The 26775-nt window shown below is 38.7% G+C and overlaps 1 protein-coding gene and 1 pseudogene across 2 annotated transcripts in view; one reads left to right on the forward strand and one right to left on the reverse strand.

Annotated features, from left to right (window-relative positions):
• Lclat1 (lysocardiolipin acyltransferase 1) overlaps window positions 1-26775 on the forward strand; it is a 129470-nt gene that overhangs the window by 44716 nt on the left and 57979 nt on the right. For both annotated transcript variants that reach the window (XM_055627370.1, XM_055627378.1), the window contains exons 2-3: window positions 13293-13461; window positions 19290-19488. In XM_055627370.1, coding sequence (XP_055483345.1) covers window positions 13297-13461; window positions 19290-19488 — 364 coding nt within the window. In that variant the 5' untranslated portion in view covers window positions 13293-13296. The remainder of the gene's footprint in view (window positions 1-13292; window positions 13462-19289; window positions 19489-26775) is intronic.
• On the reverse strand, window positions 25549-26483 carry LOC129691314 (forkhead box protein H1-like; annotated as a pseudogene).

Consider the following 26775-nt stretch of genomic DNA (forward strand, 5'->3'; position numbering starts at 1 on the left):
TATTCTTTTCTTTTCTTCAGGCCTCAGAACTTGTGTTACAAAAGGAATATTTTTACAGGCCTTCATACTGATTTCTCATTTATGTTTTATTTATTAAGGATAAGACCATGCTACCTGAAACACTTGAAAAAACATGGATAGAGTTCCAGGGTCATTCTTTATCTGCTTTTTATTTCCATTTTTGATAGTCTAAGGAAGAAAGGGTCACATATGTAGTATTTTAATGGCAAAGCAGACGTTCCAGATATTATCCTGTTATTATTTGTACAAAGTATCGTTTGCAGATGAACTGAAACACAGTCATTGTGTTTTCAGAATAACATAAAAAAGCATTTTGTAACAGTTAGAGAGAATTTTATGGTTGATAAAATTCAGTCTGACATGCTTTGGATAAAAATGGTTTAATTCCATTTATATTACAAAGTAACTATGGCATCTAAAATGGTTTTGAAACAAAGCCTAATACAAGTGTACAAACAATACAATGACATGATCTATATATGAGCAGTAGATCTCGTGTTTTTACTTTTTAAAAACCACTTTGTCAGGTTTTTTTTAATTTTCCAATTTAAAATTATTTCCTAGAGAAGAAAATGCATGTGTTGTATCTTTGGCTCCACCTTGTCCCTCCCACACTTGGAAAACTTGTTCCATTAATGAAAATTCTGTGGCACAGTTTCTACAAAACAGGGTTCCTCATGTCCTAACGGTGGCTTCTAGATTTGATTCCAGCAGGAGGCCATTGGAAGTTGCTGGTGAATATTTCTCTAAGGAGTAGTTCTTTGTGTCTCTGTAAATTACAAAGTCCTTACCTAATAAAAGTTAGGGATTTTCTTTTCAAGAAAAAAAAATACATGTACATGGCTCAGCATATAATTTTAGGTGTCAAATTACTATATCTAGGGTGTTATTCTGCCACGAGAATAGATTGTAAGAGAGGCACCGACTTGACTATTATTCTTTTTCCGCTTAAAATGAGTAATTGCTGTCTTTGTTTTACTTGAAATGTTTGTTTAGTTATAGTAACCTATTATGTTATCTTTTATTAAGGGTGGTGGCATGACTATGGACTTAAAAGCAATATAGTCAGCTTGTTGTTTGAAGAAGTATACTTTCATGAGGGAAGCATTTTATTTTTTGTTTGTCCAATGAATTGTTAAGTATCTTAGTGATCCAATGAAATTAGCAGTTCTGTATTTGGAAAAAAGAAAGAAGAGATCGAAGCCTGAATGCCAGCTCTTGCATATCTAAGACATTGGACCAGTGTCTTCTAGTACCACTGAATTCAAACTTCAGCCTTTCCATTAGTGATTAATACTACTTTTAAAAATATGTTTCAGTGATAGGCACTGTTCAGATAAAGGAATAAAAGAAATACTGACTTCTGATTTGTTTTTATTATATAAAAATCATGGTCTTTGCACCATTTAGAAAATAAGCAATCATAGTCACTATACAGGGACAAGTGTTGGTAATGTTTTGAGTGACTGGTCCTTTTTCCTAGGGTGATGTTGCTTTATCTACTTTTTGGTCTCATTTGTTTTCTGGCTTTATTTTGTATATTTTAATATTACTGAATACTAATACAAAGTGTTGAAGTGCATTTTCATACATGCATCTGATGTACTCTGACAATATCCATGCCCCATTCTGCTCTTATTGTTCTTTCCTAAATTCTTCTCCTCTTCCCTGGTAGGCACTTTCTGCTTTAGCCCTTCTCATTCCACATATGAAACATACTTACAATCTTACAATTTTGTATTTTGAGATAGGGTTCCTCTGTGTAGCTCTGGCTGTCCTGGATTCACTTTGTACACCAGGCTAGCCTCAAACTCACAGAGACCCGCCTGCCTCTGTCTCCCCAAGGGTTGGCATTAAAGGTGTGCCTCACCACGCCCGGCTCACAGATATCTTTGTTTTTAGTTTCTGAGGTGGCAGTTTATTAAGTCTCATGATTTCCCTTTTCCATCAGGAGTTGTGATCTGTAGAATAGAACTGGCTGGAATTATTTCTGTGTTGGTAATCTACCATTTGACTTTCTTATTTTCAGATATAATTATGTACCACACAGTTAAAAAGTTTTGTATACTTTTAAAGTTTCAAGACACTGGCTTATAAATTGGAATTGTACAGCCACCACCAATGTTAAATGTAAAACCTTTCTTTAGACTCATAGTCACTTTCCATTTCCTGAAACTACTGCCTTAGGGAACCACTGACCTACTCTATGTCTCTGTAGCTTCATCTATTCTGGACATTTCATAAAAAAATAATAAAAAAAAAAGATTGTAGCACCTGTGAGTCTTTGACTGGCCTTAGCATGGTGTTATTGTCTACCTGGTAGCAGCATTTTATTCCTCTTGTTCGGAGGTTTTCACTGATAGATCTGAGGTACTGTTTATCCATTCAATAAGTGATGAACATTCTTGTTATTTCCACTTTCTGACTGGTGTTAACAGTGTGCCGATGAATTGTAATTGGTTTTGTATGGATGTGTGCTTTCATTTCACTTGGTGTACACTGAGGAATAGAGTTCCTGAGCCATGTTGTAACTCCGTGGTTAACATTTTGAGGGTTGTAATAAGTAACTGGAAAAGGAAGGTAGTCTTTTAAATGCCAGCTAGGAGGCAGCGTGGCTACCCTAATCATCCTTTCTGAGATGGTTTCACATCGGTCATGTTCCGCTCAGTGTGGGTGTATGTGGTTTTAGCTCTTAGGTCTTAGAGAATTTTTTTGTAATAACAGGAAATTGTTGAAGTACAGTGTTTTTTTTTTTTTTATCATTTACAAAGAAAAATATTGGTGTCATTGCATTAAAAATCTTGATGTTAATAATTCATATTGTTTGGAATAATTTGGAAACAACAGACTCCAATGGGAATCCAAGACTTCAGCAAAGTTTCTTAAGGACCTGCCAGTTATCTAAGGTGGTATGGACCATAAAGGACAGTAGCACCATATCACCTGCCTCTGTCTTTCTCCCTGTATAACTGTGGCTGACCTTGCCCCAGGCCTAGGCCCTGCTTGTGTCTTAAATCCTTTTCAGTGGCTTACTTGTCTGTGGTCTCTTTTCATTGGTCACCCTGTTACAACTGGCTGTGTCCTGTTAGGTACAAGTCAGGTTCCATCTTCCCACTAACCACCCCTCACTTTCTTCATTGGTGTATCTGCTAAGTCATGGGCTGTGCTGTTTTTAAAGCTCAGTGGCCTCCATTCCAGCTCTAGACAGTCACTTCCACGGAGGGACAGACTGCTGAATTTCTGTGACTTTGGCATTTACTGTGTGTTCAATTGTGTTCCCCCTCCTTCACTCCTTTTCCTTCCTTGTTGAATGTGCTCCAGTGCTCCGAGGGCATTGATCCTGACTTGCTGCTTCTCTCAGTGCTATGCCTGAAGATGGTTGGGACTGGAAAGTGATTGGTGATTGTTTTGAAATGCTTGAAATAACTTGGTGAATTTAGGCAGATTCTTTTCATTTTTCCTTTTTTTCTCTTAATATGCATATACTTTTGATGAAAAATTAAAAGTAAACAGGGATGCAGTTATAAATGCCTATGTTGTTTTTCTCACATTTTAAACATCTGTTTGCTGCTAGAAGCTCACCTGTATGAAGTTACCTCTTCTCCCCTTATTCCATCCTCTGCTTAGTCAATCTCCATCCCCACTTCTTCCTCTTATCTCATTGTTTTTTTTTTATGATGCCATATTTTATAAATATGATTTTACTAGATTCCACGCTTGTTTTGATAGTGACTGATAGTAGCTTGGACTTGATCTCCTTTTGTCTCTTCTCTCTCTTGAGTAAGTGGAATACTGGTGAGCACCACTGTCCCTGGTCTATGTGGTGTTGGGGGTGGAACCCAGGCTTTGTGTATTTTAGGTAGCATGCTCTCAGGCTGAGTTATATCTCTAGTCCTTCTCCCTACCTAGTTCTGTGTCTCATGAAGGGAAAAACTGAGCATATGATTTTAAACACCAAGTGAATGGAGATAATGCTTTGAAGCCAGTTGGATGAGTTTTGTTTTAAAGATGGGTTTCCTTATATAACCTAGGCTGGTCTAGAACTCAAGAGTGCCACAAACTCTGGCTGAATGGTGGCTTTGATTGGCTTTTGTTAGACTCAGGATCCTTGGTGGTGTCAATATAGTTTTAGGTTAATGAGAAGATTTTTATCATTCCTGCCTTAATGTATCTTTAAATACTTTTTAAAATTAGAGCATAAAATTTCACTTTGAGCTTAGTTAGGTTTAGCAAACAGTCATTTGGCTAAGGGGTTATTTCTACTTTATCATTTGATGACCACTTTTGCTTTGATAATGGGATAAAACAGAAACAGGGCTACTGAGACTAGATTATTTTGGCTATACTTAAGCTGTACTTTCTTCATTCTGTCTTTGTTTCCTTTAGTATAAAGTAACATACAGAAATGCTTTCTTTGTGTAAACACATCATGGAAGAGCCTGGCAGTGGTGATGCACGCCTTTAATTCCAGCACTCAGGAGGCAGAACCAGGCAGATCTCTGAGTTCCAGGCCAGCCTGGTCTACAGATGGAGTTCTAAGACAGCCAAGGCTATACAGAGAAACCCTGTCTTGAAAAACCAAGCAAGCAACCTAGCAACCAAGCAAGCAAGCAACCAACATTCTGGAAACTTTTAACTTCCATTGAGTACCCCTGTTGCCGACAGTGTCATCCTACAGAGGTGACATGTACTGGCAGCCATCCTTGTGGATAGATTTCTGTTCATTTCAGTTGATATTGTTTGGGTTTTAGAGACTGGCTTTTGGTATTGTCCAGGATGGCTATGAACTCCTGGACTCAAGTAATACTCCTTCCTCTAGTAATCCAAAAGTGCTAGAGCTATAGTCTGTCTGTGTTTATCTACATCAACCACAGAGCATCAGGAGCTTAGGGGAGGGAAGTTCACACTTCCCCAAATGGTATCATATCTTTTATTTGTTAGCACTAGGTTGTTGCAGCTAGGTGTGGTGGGGTCATGCCTATAATCTCAGCCCTGGAAAAAAAATTAACAAAAAAGACAACATATTATCTCAAAATGTAAAAGGTAAAGCAGACACTGACCATTCTTTGTATTTTCTTTTCATGAACAGCATGTATCTGGTTAGGCTGTTTATAAAGTATCAAACTTAAATTATTATATGTACACTTTTTAAGGGTTCAGTTCTGTAAAGTTATTCAGTTTGAAAGTGTAACCAGCAACAAATCAAAAAAACAGTATTTCTTGTGCTCTCTTTGCTTACCTATTTTGGAATTTTGAGTTAAAAGAATCATAATGTGATATACACTTTTTTCATTATGCATACTGACTTGTGAATACATTTTAAGTAAAAGATTGAACAGGATTTAAGAACTGAATATTTTTATGTACGAAATATTTATATCTACGATTTATGACAGTAAGTCTCATGTAGACACACAAAATTTCTTCTCTGTCCAAATGCCAAAAGGTAGATAATGAGTTAAACCCTTTTTGTTGTTGTTGTTTTTGCTTTTCTTTTCTTTTTTTATTTTTTATTATTAGCTATATTTTATTAACTTTATATTTGTTTTTGTTTTTTAAGGCAGGATTTCTCTGCGTAGCCCTGGCTGTCCTAGAACTCACTTTGTCGAAAAGGCTGGCCTCAAATAAACACTTTCATTTTGACACCACTCTTGCTGCCCTTGCCCAGTTCTAAGAACTGCCAGAGTGGACTTCCCCAAAAGGCATTAGCAGGCGTGTTGACTGAGTCTGTTGGATGTTGAAAGCTCTTGTTGCTTTGTTCTGGTAGATGTACTCAAAGCTTGGCCCCATTCTGCTCCTTCATAGTCCTGTTATGTTGTATCAGAATGGGTAAATGTGGTTTGGTTTCTTTTAAGAACTTTCTAACTACTATGCCTGTTTACTGTATTTTTTTTTTATACCCGAGAAAATATTTTCTTATGCTGCCTTAAGAAAAAAGAAATGACATGCTTTCTCTCTTCTACGTTACAGTGTCTTTGTCTTTTTTTCAAACTGGTAAATGATCCAGAGAAAATTCTATGCTATCTTTAGAGCTTTCTCTGTGTACTCACACATACTCAATTGATACAGAAAAATGTTAAGCTTTGGTCTTATTTTTTGTCAAAAGAATCCATTTGTCCTGAGTATTTACTTATTAAAAGGGTGTAGTTTTTTCTTCAGAATATTTTGAATGGAATTTTTAAATAGTTTCCTGATCCCATGCTTTAATAAGGACTCATTTATATGACTAGGAAATAAAGATGAATAACATTGCTAATGGTGAGATTAGATTTTAATTTATTTTAAATTAGTAGTCTATTTCCTGAAATAATTTAAAGTTGGTTTTAATAAAAGACATCTGTGACAATGCCATTGAAACTAAAAATAAAAAGAAGTAAGAGAGAAGAAAGAGGTAATAATCGTGATCTTTGTTTCTAGAAAGGATTGTTCCATTTAGCTGTGATCTATCTGTCCCTTGACACTGGAAAGGAAAACAAATAACAGCTTTCCTTGGGGCATAAAAAGACTTTACATTTTACTGGCAAGACAGATGTATTTATGTTACCAGGTCCTTGTTTTGTGCATAGAAAAGCTTATGTAAACTCTTCAGCAGCAGTTACAGGGCAGCTGCAGAGGTATCCATGAAAATGGGCTGTGAAAATTAGTATTCATACGTGGATTTATGGGAAATTAGCTCTGAAGTATTTCACTGAGGTAAATCACTGTGTTAGAAAACAGTGATGTAGTAATGCTTGAATACCAGGTCTTCACCTGTTTCTACAGAGAACATATTGGTAATCTCGGTCAGCAGGCCATGATTGTTGACTGTTTTTATTTTCACTGCTTTTTGATCATTTCCCAATAAAGACTTATTCTGTATACACGCATGTGAAGCCATTGACATTTGTGCTCACAGTTCCCTCTTATATATTTGATTTTATCATCTGAGTCAAGATTAACTTGTTTCTAACAAAATTTGTGATACATTTGTCTCAGCTAACTCCTAAGGATTGTGTTTTCTGTAAAGTAATTAGGGATTGTAACAAATATTCCTAATCATGGATTAATTAGCATGTTTTTGAACTTATTACAATTAAAGTATTTTAGATTGTAAAATGTATGTTTATTCTTAAAAATTAGAGTAATGCAGAAGTAAATCGATTAAGGAGTAAAAGCTCTTTACATTTCATTCAAGAATGGGGATGTTATTGCTAATGTAATGTGTATATGAAATCTATGATGATTAGATATTGATAGTAAAAAGCACATGGTGAACATATATGTAATCATAATCCTTAAGAAATAGAATATTACTAGTACTTTGGAAGCCTCCTGTATGCATCATCTGTACCGCTATTATCCATTAATAGGAGTCATTTCCATTTTTTCTTTAAAAATTACTGTCAACCTATGTACCTGTCTGTCTACTTACCTACGTACCTACCTAGGTGTTGTTTTAACTGAGAGGTAAGCATACTGTGCTACTGCCATCATTAGCTGAATATTCTTAGATTCTTAGGTGCTAGTCAGTTGGGAGTTATCTTAAAACTTCAATTTTCGAGAGTTGGTCATATTGTTTTCTTGGGCAAGTGCTTTCTGGAAAGTAGACTTTCCAGTCAGGGCATCTGGTAGGACTCCTGAGGTACTGGCTATCCAATGGGAACACACGGATAGAAACATTGCACAGCCATATTAAGGTAGCTACGCCAACAAATACTTGCCTATTGCCCATTCGGTCCACCTCAGTTAGAATGGCCATTCTGAAGCCCTGGAGCTTCATTTAGGTTTTATACTTTCACCATCAATTACATTTTTACATACATACCCACCAAGAAAAAGAAAACAAGTGACAGTGTTGAAATGGGAAAAATTAATTCTATATTATCTTTCATGACTCATCATTTTGCCTGCATTTCATCCTTATCCCCCAATATTATCGCCTTATGGTCTCCTTTCTAAATGTTCTGTACTTACCCGCCTGCATATATACATTCTGTGCATTGTCTGCATATGAGGGGGAACATGTACTTTTTTTTCCTGAGTTTGGTTACTTCTCTTAATACTGTACTTTCCAAGTCCATTTCCTGCAATTTCATTTTTAAAAATCTTTTAAAAATACTTTTATGACAATTTATTCACTTTTTATCCCAGCTGTAGCCTCCTTGCTTATCCCCTCCCAATCCCACCCTCCCTCTCTCTTCTCCCATGCCCCTTCCCCAGTCCACTGATAGGGCAGGTCCTCCTCCCCTTCCATCTGACCCTAGCCTATCAGGTCTCATCAGGACTGGCTGCATTGTCTTCCTCTATGGCCTGGTAAGGTTGTCCCCCTCCCCTCAGGGGGAGGTGATCAAAGAGCCAGCCACTGAATTCATGTCAGAGACAGTCCCTGTTGCCCTTACTAGGGAACCCACTTGGACACTGAGCTGTCATGGGCTATATCTGCAGAGGTTCTAGGATATATCCATGAATGGTCCTTGGTTGGAGTACAGGCTCAAAAAGACCCCTGGGCCCAGATTTTTTGGTTCTGTTGCTCTTCTTGTGTAGCTCCAGTCCCCTCCAGGTCTTTCTATCTCCCCCTTCTTTCATAAGATTCCCTACACTCTGCCCAAAGAGTGGCTGTGGGTCTCAGCATCTGCTTTCATACCCTGCTGGGTAGAGTCTTTCAGAGGCCCTCTGTGGTATTTTTTTTTTTTTTTTTACAGCTAAATAATACTATGTTTTGTATGTGTGCTACATTTTCATTATCCATTCATTGGTTAATGGACATTCTGGGTGTTTCTATTTCCTTGCTGTTTTCAATAGAGTAGCAATAAATGTGAATGTACAAATATTTCTATGATAGGAACCAAGTTACAAGTATTTATATTTTTTTTCTAATGAAATATAAGAAAAATGTTATCTTATTTAATTTCATGGATCACTAGTAACCATATTTTTTTGCCCCCCCCCCCCCCCCACCTTGGGTTTCTCTGTGTAGCCTTGGTTGTCCTGGGCTCACTTTGTAGATCAGGCTGGCCTCAAACTCACTGAGATCTGCCTGTCTCTGCCTTTCCTGGGATTATAGGTGTGTGCCTCTGTGCCCGGCTTAGTGATCATATTTTACAAAAGTTTTTCATTGATAATTTTGAAGAATCTAAACTCAGTTTAGATTTATATTAATAATAGAATAATCATGACTTCAAATACATAAGGAATTTTGCTGTATGTATGTTTTAGTTAACTAAATAATTTTCTTTCTATATGTACACGCACACACATATCTAAAAGCAAAGTTGCTTGTCAGTTTTCTATTCTTTTGGAAATAAATGGGTATTTCCAAGGCATCTTCATTAGTAGGGTGGCACTAACTTGCCAAAGTTGTGCTGTGGTGGTACATGCTTTTAATCCCAGCCCTCAGGGAGGCAGAGGCAGGCAGATCTCTGAGTTCAAGGCCAGCCTGGTCTACAAAGTGAGTTCCAGGACTGCCAGGGCTACACGGAGAAACCCTGTCTCCAAAAACCAAAAGCAAAATAAAACAAAACAACAAAAAAGGTGTAACTAGGGTTGTTTGGTTTTGTGGTACTTCATTGACCACTTGTCTTATGAAGAAATGGATTTCAGATCACTTAAGTAGCATTAGTAATGTATTACAGACTGTTGTTTACTATGGTCTTGAATTTGTTCACTGTTTCAGATTCTGAATTTGACAGCATTTCCTGTGAGTGCACTTGGCTACAGTTCTTTATCACCTGCTTCTTTGTAAATTATGGTGGGGATCTGTAGTTATGGGAATCCACTCCCTCTTTGCTTGACGTCTAAATAGTACTCATATAATTAATACACATTTGAAGCTTTTGTTTGGTTGGATGGAAATGTAAAGCATCTATTTTAGGACACATGCACTGTCAAGAGATACAGCAGCAAAAGACTTTTCTGTAAATCCTCAAGTTATGAATCTACTACAGCATAATATGTACCAGGAAGAGCATGTGAAATAGATAATATTAAAGACCATTTGAGAGGAGGCTAGCCAGTTGGCTAGATTCACTGTTACTAAATGACTCTCATTTTTAATTTTTAAAAGTTAGAATTACGAATAATGAGTTTCATTATGATTTTTCCCATATCATGATTTGCTTTTACAGCCTTGTAAAATTTAAAATTCAACTTTGAATTTGATCAAGATTACAGATTTCTTCCATGTAATAGAAGTTTGGGTTGTATGTAAAAAGCAAAGTCTGTAAACTTTATTTTTGCAGTGCTGGGAACTAGACCCAGTACACTGTATGTGTTCCAACACTGAGCAGGGTTCTTTGAACTTATTTAGGTGGTGGTATATTTCCTGTAGCCCAGGAAGGTCTTGAATGTGGAATTTTCCTGATTTGGTGAGCAGTAGCTGGGATTATACATCTGGGCTAGCAAGAAGGGCTAAGCCTTCTGATTTTAAGTAGTTAAGCATCCAATAAAATGTCTGACAAGTAAAAGGAAGCCTATATTCAAACTGGTAGAAACCTTAGAGAAAACATATCCCTAGCTTCCTCAAGTTACAGGTGAGGTGTCCCGGTAAAGACGTGTGGTCATGATCGTTTGGCTGCTAACTGGTATGGTTTGTGTCTGTCCTGCTTTGAAGAATTCTTTGATAGCGTTATCTCTTAGTCCTGAGGTTTTTGCCAATGAGTCTTAGGAGTTATCTATTTTAGAGTCCAGAGAAGGCTCTTAACAAAGCCAGACTGTCCATATTTGTGTCACTTTTAACAGTTGTCTTAAAATGTGAGTCATATGCCTTAGTTGTTTTTCCCCCTCTTTGTGCCAAGATGAAGGTGCTGTGTTTTTTCCCATTCCAACTTGGCTGTAGCTCTCTCCCTAGGGCGTATATTCTAGTGGTTCCTTGTAAGCCAGCATTGTTCACCTTGTACCTTTATACTTCAGTAAATTCTAAGTCTATAGCTTGGGTTTCAAATTTCTACACCTGTATGATTTTCTGCCTGGATTTTGTCTCTGCTCCTTCTGCCACTTCCTCCAGGAAGATGCCTTTATGAATACCTTGGTGAAGTACCCATTATCCCTTCCCCTAACTGATTGAATGCTTCATGATACTACTAAAGCCCATATCACAGTGAAGTACTCATGCTGTGAACTTACCTTCGGTATTAGACTGTGAGAACAGTGCTTATTGCCAGCTGTTGACTTATGTGCATACGACAAGAGAGTCTGTGAAGTGGAATGTAGTTGATTCCTTCCTAAGGACATGTAGGTATCCTCAGTAGAGGCACCCTTATAAGGGAGCTCTAAATGCCATGCTCCAAGAATAATAGAAACAACTGAATGGGAAGCCTGGGTGGGTCATGACTTAGGTCATGTACTCTGTTTTGCCTTTTGTTGGGCATAGCCCATCATGCCAAGCCATACCTTACTTTATCCATAGATCACTCATTAGGATGAATAGACATCAGAATCAGACTCATGTTATTAACTAGGACACAATTAGAGGTGAGTGAAGCTGGTATTAGTTCTTCAAAGGGAGAGTGGTTGGATGGGAAAATAATTGGTTTATTGATATTTCATAGTCTGTTGTAGTAGAAGTTGGAAATCTCATTCCTACCATCCCTTCTAGGTCCTAGTGGACTCTGTTATTTTAGGTACTGAAGGAGATTAAGCTGAAAAAGACCTAGTGATCCTTCTTCATTAAGTTCAAGTGAATTTCTATAATTCAGAATACTTTTAAAACAAAGGTTTAAAACTTGTTATATATCTTTATAGTGTAATTTTTTTTTAAAAGTATGTGCTTAATTTCAAAAGTAATATGGTCTTATAAAGATGCACAATGTAGCAGACGGGGTATAGATACCAACACCAGAATCCCTAGAGCCAGTTCTCAGCTTTGCTTTTTACTATTGTTTAACTTTGAGCACACTACTTATCATTTTGCGCCACAGAATGCTCATGTGTAAAATAGGGGTAATAAAAATACCTACATCATGAGATTAAAAAGACTGTTAAAGTCTACTTAAATACATGAAACAGTATTATAAAAGCTTAGAAAAATACTTTAGATCATAATTATTGAACATAGCTTTTATCTCAGCTAGTCATTTTGAAAATTTTTATTTGTGAAGCAGAGTATCACTACATGGCTCAGGCTGGCTTCACATTCACTCTGTAGCTTTAAACTCTCGATCCTTGTCTCCCAAGTGCTAGATAAAAGGCAGGCACAGCTATCACTGGATCACAGTTTAAAATGTCCAGGGCTAGGCATGTTGCCCATGGCAGAGCATGTACTTGGTACACATAGAGCCTGTGTTCAAAAAGGAAAGGAAGGAAGGAGACTGGAGAAGTGGGGTTTCCAGTGCGCACTGTGTGGTCACAGCAGAGCAGCGTGCTCATCTGCCACGCTGCCCTTGTGCTGTCCTTTAGGACCCAGAGCGTCTGCCCTCTCTAGCTGCTGCGTGTTTCCCCTCCTATGGGTTTGCTTTGTCCAGAATGTCTCCATCATTCCCTCTGTCCTTCTCCCTAAAGGTTCAAATCTAGAAGTTCTTATTAAATATTTACTCTTTTTCTACTTTGTAGGATTTTGTGTATATACCATCAGATATTGGTAGAAATGTAAAAACATATACATGGAACCAAGTTAAACTTTAGGTTATAAAATCAGATGTTGGAATTTTCATTTTCAACTATGTCTCTCAGCATTTGTTTTAAAATCTCCCTGTTATGTTTTGGTTTCAAGTATTCCTAAAGTAATACTTTGGTAGATGGCTGGATAAAGCCAATGAAGGCTCAGCTGACATACACACTTAGCGAGTTCATAAAGAGCCAGTCTAAGACAGGTGCCAAGAGCTGAACTTTTAGAGTCTGATGTAAAGAATGAACACTTCGGATTCTTTTCTTTGAATTTTACTGTATTCTGTGAAACTGCTGCTTTTAGGTGTGCTCACCCTTAGGAAGCGGTCTTCAGATCCTCACACTTATTTCTGCTTTTAGATAGAAACAACCTCTGTGAATAGTAACCTCGGAAAGAGAAAAAAACCTTTTAATGCTAAGTACCAATTAATTTTCTTTTAGAAAAGACTTTTTACACCAGACAAGATATATTTCTGGCGAATGGGCATTTATGTACTCTTTTGAGAGTATCAATTTACAGAGTGGAACCTTGTTAGGTGGCAGAACAGAGAATTTAGGCTTAGAGCCAGGGAATCTGCTCAGGACTTCATCAGTCTTTAAAGATCATTGTATGCATAATGGTGATGGAATTGGAGCAGCAAATTCATAGTATAAAATATTTTTATGAAATATGTTTTTGTTTTCTCTTTCAGAATCATGGTGTCATGGAGGGGGATTTACTTTATACTCTTCCTGTTTGCGGGAAGCTTTTTGGGAAGTATATTTATGCTGGGTCCCATTTTACCTTTGATGATTATAAACCTGTCATGGTATCGTTGGATCAGCAGCCGCCTTGTGGCTATGTGGCTCACGCTTCCTGTGGTAAGTTACACACTAGAGAAGTCTGTCTGCTTGTATTGAGATAGCACATCTCATACTTTGTTAGCATCAGAGATCTGGTTTTCAGAAGAAATACTAGACATAAAAAAGAAAGGGGAGAATAGAAAAAATAGAAACACAAATATTCATGTCCTTAAAGCAAACCCTTATAAAGAATCTTACAGAAAATCAAGAGCTTCTTTTTATACTCTTCATGAATTTTCTTTTATATTTCATATAATGAAGGGTATCATTTATATGTAGAAAAATATGTAAATTTTAAATATCGAAGAATTTTTACATATTAAATTTTATTCCGCACTTCAATTTTTGTTTTACAAGGCAGTGATACCTATAAAGATTCTGTAGGGTAGGGGAAAGAATATTAACATACTGTATGAAAAAAATTTTAGTAAAAATGTAACCTGCCCCATGAAGATTCTAATAGTAAACATTTTTCTAAACTTATGACAGAGATGTGATTGATTCAGTTCTTTCCAGTAATTACAAAAATTAAGAACATACAAAAGAGATCAAGATATGTGATTTCTATGTGAAGAAGAGGTAAACAGCATGTGTAAGCTCAAAGTGCACACACAGTGGTCAGTAGAGCCCTGGGGCATATGGCAGTCTATACTTGCTCTGAGTGCATCTCCTGATCTTGAGCTGGTTCCCAGTCCTGGCTCCTCCCTCCTAGAAGGAGGCTGCTGCCAACTAGTGGGCACTGAATGGTTGTCGTTTTCTTGGCTAGTCTGCTAGGGATTGCTCCAGTCCTTTCTCCTCAGCAACAGCTATCCCTTCTTTCTCCTCAGGCTGCTGGGCTTAGCAGTCTTTTTGGTAGAGGCAATAAGTTTAATATCTGAAAAAGAAAACAAGAAGGGAAACACTCCTTTGTAATTAGTAAAGGATCCTTTCCATCCTGTTTCATTGACATTGAGCTGCTTATTTCCCCTGAGACAGCAGGCGGAGCACCTACCCCCAGGATGAGTGTCATGCAGTTGCTGGGGTTCAGGTTCAGATTGACTCAGTAGTTACTGAAATGGTGCTTGGGGTGGGTTTTCTACATGAATTGAATAGACATTTCTTAAAAGTTACCTAATAGCAGCCACGTGGTGGTGGTTCTCACATTTAATGTCAATACTCATAGAGACAGGTGGATCTTTGAGTTCAAGGCCAGCCTGGTCTACAGAGTGAGTTCCAGGACTATACAGGATGGGTAGGAGGGGAGTTTGTTGACACATATGCTAAATGCTTAAGGAGGATGGCTTTGTTTCAGGCACCACCATTATCAGCAGTTTACAGAGAAGGAAATAGAGACTTTTAGGCGTGCAGTAATTTGCCCAGTCACTTGCTATATTAGTTGATTTCTTATTCTATGATAAAATACTCTGAAAAAGGTTCTGACATCTTCAACATCCTCGGTCTCCATAGAAACTTAGGTTCACCTTCACAGCTTCACAGCCTCACGCTGTGTCCACTCAGCAACTCCTTTCAGGGAGTCTGTCCCTGCCATATATTATGTGACTCAGCTGCTCCCCGAAGTGGGCTCCAGGACCTCCTCAGTCTTGCATCTTTCATGCCTGAAAAGCCACTAATATGTGAACAATGCTGTCACATTCTTCACCAGCTTGAGATGTAACCTGGTCCTCATACAGCGCAGCTCTCAGGTTCCATGTGCTGACACTGGGGACCATTTTCCCAGACAGTTGCTTTCAAGACATGGGGAACAGCTCCAGCTACGTTTCCCATTCAGGCAGTCTCTTTTCATGTAAAATTTTCTTTTCATAAGAAGTCTTTTTTTTTTTTTTTTTCCTCCAGGCACATATCCTCTTGTCACAGTACAGAGTCAGGTGGTTCTTCTGGCTGTAAGGTTTAACTCGTTTGAGCTCCTTCCATTCTCAGCAAACTGCATATTAAAAAAAAAAAAAAACAGCCCCCAGCCCCTGACAGGGCTTCTTTCTCTGTGTTGCCCTGGCTGTCCAGCAACTAGCCTTGTACACTAGGCTGGTCTTAAACTCACAGAGATTCCCCTGCCTCTGTCTCCCCAGTTGTGGAGTTAAAGGCATAGGCTACCATTGTCTGATTGTTTTTCTCTTTTTAACTGTAAACCTTGGTAAATATAATTAAAAAGTAGCCATACCACAGAGTAAATGCTCTCTTGTACTCTGGCAAACAAATTAGTTTATTATCTTTAAACTCAGCTTCACCAAAGTTCTCAGGATATAAGTAGTATGAAGCCAGATTCTTGAAATGTAACAGGACAGATGAGGATAGCCACCTTGTGGAGGTGACAGTCCTTTACCTAATTGTAAGCTTAAAACCTTGTCAATTCTACTCTCATTTATACAAAAACCTTTTTTTAAAAAAATGGGACAGAAGTCGACTGTTACTTTGTTATATCACAAAAACAGAAATCCATTTACTTCTGTCTCACAAGTATTGAGATTAAAGTCATGTGCTACCATGAACAGCCCATAAAGCTTTTAATTTTTAAACAAACAAACAAACAAAAAAACGTCGAAAAGTTAATAAACATAAACCCATGTTAATGAAGAGTTACATGTACGTGTCAGTGTGTGTGTGGGGATGCATGCACGGAAGTGCATGTCTTGTATTTTCCTTTATCACTGTTCATTTATTGCTTTGAGGTAGGGTTTTATTCTTTGAAGCTGGGGGGCACATTTTCTCAGACTAGAAGCCAGTAAGCCTCAGGAAGCCTCCAGTCTCCGTGGTGCTTGGAGTAATGGTACCTGCTAAGCATGGCAAGAACCAGCATTGTCAGCCCTAGTGGCAGCTCTACCTCACCATCTAACTCCAGTGTCCTCTTCTTGGGAAGAAGTAGTCATGAATACAACCAGTTAAATAGTTTCTTATTTACTGTGTTTATTTTCCTCTAAAGTATCCTGTTCTTATAGAAAGCCTTGTATGTGGATATTTAAATATATGATATATATATATATATTTTTTTTTTTTTTGCTTCTCTTTTAACTCTGTGTTTCATGCTACCATAGATAGTCATAGTTCATTTACTTTCAATGTTGAATTACTTAAAGCTGTTTGAGAGGTTTGATTTTCTTAGCTTTTAACCTCCTTTGCTCAACCCTTTCTCCATTAGATAGGAAGTGAAGCAGGATTTACATATAAATAGTTTGAAATTACAACTGAAGCTGGGAATAGTTATACGTACTGTTTTTTGGTTGGCTGTGGTAGAGGGAGCTTGAGCCAGGTTCTGGGCAATATAAGGAAGGAAAGTGAAAAGGGTGCGTAGGGGCAGAGGGGAGCATGCTTGCTCACTTTTGAAGAACTCTACTTTGTAATACACACTTTACTAAATTATATTCTAAATTATATTCTAAATTATATTCACAGGTATAGAAATGTTAATTTAATAAACTCAGCGAGCATTTGAGTACTCATTTGCTGTAGCTAGTAGGCTGAAAGATTTTAGTGGGCAGTTTAGTTTTTATGTATTCTTTTTGAGTAACAAAAGATTATCACAGAAAAAATGAGTTTCTTCAATGCTATATTCAGTTATGTTTTTGATTATTCCTTTGGGAAAAATTATGTAATAATCTTATCTTTATATCCTTAAAAATACCCAGTAGAATCTTATTTTGTACTTCTTTTAACTCAATAATATATAATTAAAGATTTGAAAAGTAGTTCATATTGGGGGGGTAATTTATTTATTTATTTTTCACTTAATTTTTTAATAATTTATTCGCTTTAAATCCCAATTGTAGCTCCCTTCGTCATCTCCTCCTCTCCCAACCTCCTTCCTCCAACCCCTCACCCCCTAGACCACAGACAGGGGGAGAGCTCCTCTGCCACAATCTACCTCTTGCCTATGAAGTCCCATCAGGAATGCTGGATCCGCTTCCTCTGTGGCCTGGCAAGGCTGCAGGGAGTGATCAGGGAGCAGGTTACAGAGTCCATGTCAGAGACAACCCCTGCTGCCCCTACTAGGGAAACCACATGAAGACTGAGCTGCCATGGGCTACATCTGAGCAGGGAGTCTAGGTCCTCTTCATGCATGGTTCTTGGTTGGTACACCAGTCTCTGCAGAACCCCATGGGCCCAGCTTTGTTGGCTCTGTTGGTTGTTGTCGTCTTCTTTTTTTAACCTGGCTCACAATACTTTTCTTTATTTATTTTTATTTATTACAATTTATTCACTTTGTGCTGTAGACTCATCCCTTGGTCTCTCCCAATCCTGCCCTCCCTCCCTCTTCTCCCATGTCCCTCCCCTAGTCTACTGATAGAGGAGGTCCTTCTCTCCTTCCATCTGACCCTAGCCTATCAGGTCTCATCTGGACTGTCTGCATTGTCTGCCTCTATGGCAGGACCCTAGTTTTCACCTTATACCCATTAAAATGGCTAAGATCAAAAACTCAAGTGACAACACATGCTGGAGAGAATATGGAGAGAGGGGAATCTTTCCTCCTCCATTGCTGGTGGGAATGTAAACTTTTACAACCACTTTGGAAATAAATCTGGTGCCTTCTCAGACAATTAAGAATAATTCTATCTCAAGATCCAGCTATACCACACCTAGGCATATATCCAAAAGATGCACAAGTATACAACAAGGACATTTGCTCAGCCGTGCTCATAGCAACTTTATTTGTAATAGCCAGAAGGTAGAAACAACCCAGATATCCCTCAGTTGAGGAATGGATACAGAAATTGTGGTACATTTACACAATGGAATACTACTCAGTAATTAAAAACAAGGAAATCATGAAATTTGCCAGCAAATGGTGAGAACTAGAAAAGATCATCCTAAGTGAGGTAACCCAGAAGCAGAAAGACACACATGGTATATACTCACTTATAAGTGGATATTAGACATATAATATAGGAAATTAAACTAAAATCTGTACACCTAAAGAAACTAAGCAAGAAGGAGGACCCTGGGTAAGATGATTAATCCTCAGAAAGGCAAACGAGATGGACCTCAGAAGAGAGAGAAAACAGGGAACAGGACAGGAGCCTACCACAGAGAGCCTCTGAAAGACTCCACCCCACAAGGTATAAAAGCAGATGCTGAGACTCAGCCAAACTTTGGGTAGAGTGCAGGGAATCTTATGAAAGAAGGGGGAGATAGGAAGACCTGGAGGGTACAGGAGCTCCACAAGGAGACCAACAGAACCAAAATATCTGGGCCCATTGGTCTCTAAGACTGCTACTCCAACTCAGGACCATTCATGGAGATAACCTAGAACCCCTGCACAGATGTAGCCCATGGCAGCTTAGTCTCCAAATGAGTTCCCTAGTAAGGGAACAGGGACTGTCTGTGACATGAACTCAGTGGCTGGCTCTTTGATCACCTCCTCCTGAGGGGGAGGATAGCCTTACTAGTTGATATTTTTCTATCAAGAAACTTCCAGAAATAAAATTAGTGAAAGAGATTTGAAGTGTAGATAGTAGTTTATACTAGATCAAAGCCTCTCCCCCAATTTATTACAGAAGCAAGAATATGGGAAACTGTTTTTAATGTTAGAAGTCATAGGGATAACATTTACCTATGGAAACTTGCAGTAACTTTTTAAAAACAATTAAATCATTTACTTTGGATCAGTTTTGCTTTTCTAAAGTTTTCTAAAGTTCTAAAAGTTTTGCTTTTTGTTTAGTTTTTTAAGTGTCATCATTTTTTTGATATTATAAAAGCAATATATCATAGTCATGATATGGTTAGCAAGAAGGAAAAAGATAGTAAATATCTAATAAAGTTATAAACATGGTTATGAATAATTTTATATCTGGCTTCTTAACCTGAAAACCCTAATTAAGTTGCTCTATATCTGCATTTTTATTTTTATTTTTTTGTAGGCATTGTTGGAGACCATGTTTGGTGTAAAAGTAGTTATCACAGGTGATGCATTTGTACCAGGAGAAAGGAGTGTCATTATCATGAACCATCGGACGAGAGTAGACTGGATGTTCCTGTGGAATTGTCTAATGAGATTCAGCTACCTCAGATTGGAGAAAATTTGCCTCAAATCCAGTCTCAAAAGTGTTCCTGGATTTGGTACGTTATTCGTATATTATTTTAAGTACTTAACTCATTTTGTATGTAATGTGCTCTAAAACAAAATGAGGTAAGTTGAACTGTATATTATTTTCAGCTTTTCTCATGAAGCTAAAAATAATTCCAGTTTCTTTTTATCTTTATGGTGTTGTTGTGGTGATTTTATCTTAATCTCTATTTTAAAAATATCTTACTCTAGAAGAGAAAATAAACTAATATCAAGGAAGTAGATCATTCTTAGAGCCACTACATTGAAGAATATGAATTTAATAGTTGTTAACTTCTTTTTTTTCCAAGACAGGGTTTCTCTGTGTACCCTTGGCTCTCCTGGTCTTGCTTTGTAGACTAGGCTAGCCTCGAACTTGCAGAGAACCACCTGTGTCTTCCTCTCCAAGTTCTGGGATTACATGTGTGTGTCATCGTACACTGCTGATCGGTAACTTTCTTTAAAAAATTTCATTTACAAATTAAAACGACACAAACTCATTCTCAGGTGGTCAGAAGTCCAAAATTAGCTACTCTGTCCTCAGCTTGCCTGCCTCAGGACAAGCCCAGGAGCTTCCCCTACGGCCGTGGCTTGATCGCACCTTCCTCTGGGTTCCTCACACTCCTTATGCCCTGTACTGTGTTACTTAGTTATTAGTCTCTTTGTTGATGTTTGGGTTTGTGTTTTGAGACAGCCTCAGGCTGGCCTCAAACGTGAGCGAGTTCCTTGCTTCTCAGCCTCGAACATGCTAGGAGTGCAGTGCTCCACCATGCCAGCTTGAGTCTTCTGACAGTGGACCTCTTTCTTGAAGGCAAGATCAGATGCATTCTGCCTCTTTCTCTTTTTAAAATATTTTTATTAGCATATCATGACTTGTTCATATATGCACATACATACATATACATATAATATACACATTTGTATTTTGATAATATTCACCCTGTTCTCAACTTTACTCTCATTAACCCTACCCTGACTTGCCACCTTCTACTTTTCCTGTCTTTTGTGTGTGTGACCAAATATAAAAATCATTTACAGGAGCATAGGTGAGAGTTTGCTCAAAAGAGTGTAAATACTTTACCGGTAGCTGTACTGCTAAAAAATATGCCTGTTCCTCCAAGCAAGTATTGTGCATATAAATCCCCACAAGGGATAGAGTCCCGTGAGACGTTCCTGTTCCGTCAGAGAGTATAACTGGGCCCCGCCTTAGGGAGGTCATCGCAGCTGCTGTGAATAGTAGTCGTGCCATTCCACAGGCAGTGGTTCACAGTGCCAGTCCCTTCTTGTCACTGTTAGATTTCTCCTGCTCTTTTCATGGTATTCCCTGAGCCTTGAAGGGATACTTGAGCTGTCCCATTTTCTGATTGTATATTCAAGATTCAATACCAGTTACAGATTCCCACAGTCACCATGGCTCTCTGGAACAAGAAGCTTCTCTGACTAGAGCTGACATCAGCATAAATATAGTTACTTAGAAAACAGTTTCTTAGTTTCTAAGACACATCATATCCCTTTAGTAAAACAATAGCAGTAGCTTTCTCACTGTGGTTTCTGACCTTCTAGCCATGGACTTTGGATTAGTTTACAGTTCCACATGTGCATTCCATCTTAGGAAGTAGGCATCAAATCAAATTGCACAAACACACACACACACACACACACATACTCAACAATAGGTTCTTGCCTCTGTTTCTGGAGAAGAGCCAATTGAGTGACATTTACCCATATTGTTTGGGGGCTTGAGTGGCTTCACTGACTGACCTAAAAACTCAGAGAGAGTTAGGCTGTTCCTTGCACTAGGGTTTTTGTTTAATAAGCTGTGGCTTCTGGGAGCTGATTTACTCAGTCACACAGGTACTTCTATTTCAAACATTTTTGAAAAATGTTGTGATTAGCTTATTGAGAATCAGAATTCCTTTTTTCTTTATATATATATATTGGTTGACCCTTCTTCTCACCCATCTTTTCCCCCTCTTCCTGCCTTCCAGCCACTTAAATCTTTCTCTCTCCTCCTCTTTCTACTCCTGCTTTCATACTGCATGCATTCTGCTACATTCTGCTACTACTCTTTAAAGAATCTTTAGCTTTTCTGGACTCCTTACATATTTACTTCTTTATAAATGCACATATACATAAAATAAAATCTAGGTTTACATATGAGAACATGTGGTGCTCTGTCCTTGACCCTGAGTTACTTTATTTAATACATTATTTTCCAACTCCATCCATTTTCATCTACTTTATAATTTTATTTTTCTTTATGATTGAATAAACTTCTGTTGTGTATATGACCATACTTTCTCCAGCTATTCATCAGTTGATGGACATCTGGGCTGATTCTCTTGCTGTTATTGTGAATAAAGCGGCAGTGAACATGGATGCACAAGGCTCTCTGTGGTGGGATATGGAGTCCTGTATATGTGTGCCTAGGATGGTATAACTGGGTCTTTGGAAGCTCTGTTTTTAGGTTTTATAGAAACCTCCACACTGGTTTATATAGCAACTACACCACATTACATTCCCACAAGTGGTGAATGAAGGTCTCCCTTTCTCTGCATCCTCACCAAGATCTGTTGTCATCTGTCTTCTTGATAATAAACATTCTAGCTGGATTGAGTGGAATCCATTTAAATTTCTATATATTTGTGTAAGGATGTTGAACATGTTTTCAAATATTTGTTAGCCATTTGTATTGCTGTTTTTAGGAATGGTGTGTTCAACTCCTTAGCACATTTTTAAAAACTGAATTATATGCTTTCTTGTTTTGTTTTTCTTAGACTGTTTGTGTATTTTATATACTCACTATCAGGTGAAGCACTAGTGAGGATTTTCTTCCTTATGTAGGTAGTTTCTTCATTCACTTAACTGTGCTGTTTGATGGACAGAACAGTTTCATGATTGCCTTCCTGTTAGTTTAGATTGTTGATCTTTTTTGGTAAGGGGCTGGAGTCCTATTGAGAAGTACTTACTTATGGCTCTATCTTGAAATGGTTTCTCTACTTTTCCTCTGCGGTCTTTCCATTTGGAGTTGATATTTGTGCAGGTGGAAGGTAAAGATCTAGTCTTATTCTTCTACTTGTGGATGCCGTTGACCCAGCAGCATTTGTTGAAGGGGCTGTCTTTTCTCCAGTGTGCATTTTGGCATATTTGTAAAAAAATTAAGTGGGTGTAACTGTGTGTTTGTGTGTGTGTGTGTGTTTGTGTGTGTGTGTGTGTGTGTGTATCTGGGTCTTTTATTCTGTTCCACTAATGTGTATGTCTTTTTGTGCCAGTGCCATGCTGTTTTATTATTCTGGCTCCCCAGTATAACTTAAGATCAGATGTTCCCTCGTCATTCTTTCTGCTTTGGATTGCTTTGAATATCTGTTTTGTGTTTCGTGCTTCCATATGAATTTTAAGACCTACTCCTCCTATTTCTGGTGCTGAAATTTTGATGGAGATTTTATTTAATCTATAGATTGCTTTTGGGAGAACAGCCGTTTTTACAATTAATTGTTTTGATGCATGAGCATGGGGAGGCTTTTCAGTTTGTCAGTGTTTTCCTTCTTTTTATTTAGAGATTTTTTTCACTTCTTTAGTTAGCTTTTATCCAAGATTTCTTCCTTCCTTCCTTCCTTCCTTCCTTCCTTCCTTCCTTCCTTCCTTCCTTCCTTCCTTCCTTCCTTCCTTCCTTTCTTTTTTTAGTTTATTGTGAATGGAATTATTTCTTAATGTGTTTGTCATTGGTACATAAGATGATTTTTATATGTTGGTACTGTATCCTGCCACTGTGCTGAAAGTGGTATATCAGCTTTGTTTTCCCATGGCATCTTTAGGGACTCTTATGCTTAGAATCATCATCTGCACATAGGGATGCCTTAACTTTTTATTTGGGGGATTGGTTTTACCTTTTTTTCTTTAATTGGGATATAATTAGTTTCATTTTAATTATTTATTGTAGATGTGTATATAACAGATTCAGAACCCCCCTAACACTATAAAATGAATTCAATATTATGATGGAAGCATTTGAATAAAACACTTTGAATGAGGAATACAAAGGATGATAATTGACCGGAAAATAAGATAAAATGTGATGAGAACCCATTGAATTAAAGAAGGACATGGAGGAAAAAGAGAATGACATCAGGAAGCAGAGTAATAAAGTTTTCATAGTGCTTTTACAAGGAAAATAAAGACAAACAAAATGAGGCCACAGTGATGCCAGGGGACTGCAATTGAAGATCGGGTGGTTACGGGTGGTCTGACATACCCCATCCGAAGATACACAGTTTTCAGTGCCCTAAAGTCTCAAAGTTTTAAACATGTTCTACCCTCACCTCACTTGCTTAGTGTTATCAGATATACAAAATCAATGCAACTGTTGTTTAAAATCACTACACACTCTGAGTGTAACATTTATATGAACATCAGGTGAATTCTGTATTTAGACTTGAGTTACATTATGTATATGAAACACTTCTACAAAAAATTCACAAAATAAACCACTTCTGATGCCAAGCATTTAAGACAAAGCCCACTCAACTTGTACTTAGAGTCTTTATGGAAATCAAAACAGTATGAAAAAACAATATGATATTTCAAAGGTAATCTTTAAAAAACAACTGAAAAAAGGCCTTGCAAAATAATAGAAGGGGGGGGGGGGTGCTTCACAGCATCCACCGTGGATCTGCTTTCCAGAAGACACAGTGAAAATTCAGAAGCCGGTACCGCTTGAAGTCCCTGAATCTTTGGCAGATACAGAAACATTTCTTGCCCTGAAGTTTTCCTTTCCATTCCCTTCCCTCTTAAAGACACTACTCCAGATTGGTACAAACAGAAGCACAGGGCTCCACACATCCTCATACCTCATATTGCTCCTTTGGAGCTTGGGATTAGAGTGTCCACCATGCCCAGCTGACAACTTTAAATTTGTAGCTTAAATACAGAGATCAAGCCTGTTAAAACAGTATACAGGATATTAAAATGTGTCAGGGAATAGAAAGGAAAACCACAAGACACGAAAGAGAGGAAAGGTCCACACAAACAGAGGAGGGCATGGCAGCTAGGATGTGACATCCTGGGCTTGGAGCCAGCCTTGGGGCCAGACTTATTTTATGTGTGAGACTTAAGCCTAACTTGTTTAGGTCTAGACTTGTTGCTGGCTCTTTTGTTACTGACAGCCATAAACACTGTGGATAATGTGTGTCCCACCATTTCCCCATGCTGTGGAATGCTCATTGTTGGCTTAACTGCTTGTCATGACTTAAAAGTTTTATAAAAATCAACAAATGAAGTATGGTGAGCAGTTCTGCTTCCTAAGGGACGAACACGATAGATGAGTTCACATCGTCAGTTCTGTTGCTAGTTGAAAATAAGTATCTGTAATGGTTGATTCTGTAGTTTGCTTGCCAGAGTTGCTTGGCAGAAATGAATTTGGATATGTAATTTTTTTGGAGTGTGTGTGTGGTGTGTGAGGAGGTACCCTGGGGAGGAAAATTAGTTCAGTTAAATTGTATGCCAGGCTAAGAGTATATCAGGGTTACACATTTGAAGAAACTGTACACTTTTTTTTTTAAATGTTATAAGTTTCTTTACTGTTAACTTCTCCCCTACTTTCATCATACCTAAATCATGTAGGGTTTAGTCTTTCATTCCTTAACCCTTTCCCCAAAAGGTGCTACCTCCTACACACAAAGTTGAGGGAGGGCAAGACTTCACATTGGACTCACTTTTGGTTCTCCCTCCCCCAGCCTGGAGCCAGAAAGGTGTGGTGACAGAGGGATGGAGAGATGAGGGCCTGACAAGGTGGGATCGAGGAAAGAAGCACTGCTCTAGGCTGGGCCCTGCTTCTGCAGACCCAGTCCTTTATGTGGAGAGTCCAAGGCATGGTTGGCCAGACCCGTCTTACCTAGCAGAGGCAAAACCCTTTCTGGAGTAATCCAATTGAAGCTGTGGGTTTTCAGCAAGGCTGTGTCTATTGCTTTAAAGCGATTGCTGTGGGCCTACCCCTAGCTCTGGTTCGTCATCAAAATGATATCCACAAGTGGAAGAGAGAAGCAGCCCCTGTCTGCCTTGAAATATTACAGGCTATACTAGGAAAGGAACCAGCCTGGGGCAGAAGCAGCCAGGTCCCAGGGCGGCTGATCCACACATCATACATAGATGCTCTTTTGGGTGTTATTCTCTGAAATGGGAATCTAGATCACAGAGGAGGTCCTCGGACCCTTGGATTCAGTACCTATGCTTCAATAGGCTGGACTGGTTGAGGACAGGCACTGGGGTGGAAGAAGATAGTGTGGCCAAGGGCATTACTGCATTAGGAGTGTAGATGGGCAAGTAAGAGGTGGATAGCTGTCCCCACAAGGAAGCTCTGCTCCCCTTCCTGGGCATTCCCATGGGATCTGGGGAACCCTGTAGTAAGTGGAGGGGCCAGGTGCCTTGTTCTGTGGAAAGGGGAGAAGGCCTGATGACTTCCCTTGGAAACTCGCTCTACTATGGGCCCAGGAAGGGAGCAGAGGGGCCACAGAGGCTTCTCAGAGGAGTTAGAGGGTACAGTGCACACCTCTTCTTCCTCCTTAGACCAGGTGCCTGCTTGAGCTGGGCTGCTCTGTCCAGCTAGCCCACCTTGTTAGGGACATGTTGATTCTTTCCCAGGGTCTCCTAGCAGGGACTTGATGCTGAAACCCTCCCTGGATGATGGTGGGAGACAGTGTTCCAAACATACAGCACCTCTGCTGGAATCAGGCTCATGTCCACTGTCCAGAAGTTGCCCATGGCCTGGGGCTTTGCATGGTCCTTGATCACCTATGGAAGCACCAGTTAGAGTCCTTCCAGCCCTCGTGTTTATCTCTGAAGAAGAGGACAGCTTCAGCCTGCCGAAGTGTGTGGCCTGAATTATTAAGGTGATCGAGGCCAAATAGGTGTAGGTGGGCTAGTATTGCTGTAGGTATTTCTTCTTCCTCTTGGGGGTCTTAAAAGCAGACTCTGCACCTGGAGGCCTGAGATGAGAGTTGTTGCAAGGCCCCATGCAAGGGAGGTGGCCTTGGGCTGGGTCCTGGCCGAAGAGGGTGCTCAGGGTAGACGGACTCTAAGCTTAATAGAGCTGAACGTTTTAAACAATTGGACATGTAATATGAGTAATAGTTTTTGGAGCATTTATATCACACATAATATACTTAGAGAAATTCAAGTGCATATTATTGGAGGGAAGCTGTTTAGAATATACATCAGTTTTTTTTATAAAGGTTTATTGATACTTATTTTTAAATTGTGTGTGTGTGTGTGTGTGTGTGTGTGTGTGTGTGTGTGTGTGTGTGTGT

This window comes from Psammomys obesus, unplaced genomic scaffold (genome assembly GCF_907164565.1).
Source record: "Psammomys obesus unplaced genomic scaffold, mPsaObe1.curated_primary_1811, whole genome shotgun sequence".
NCBI classification, from domain to species: Eukaryota; Metazoa; Chordata; class Mammalia; order Rodentia; family Muridae; genus Psammomys; species Psammomys obesus.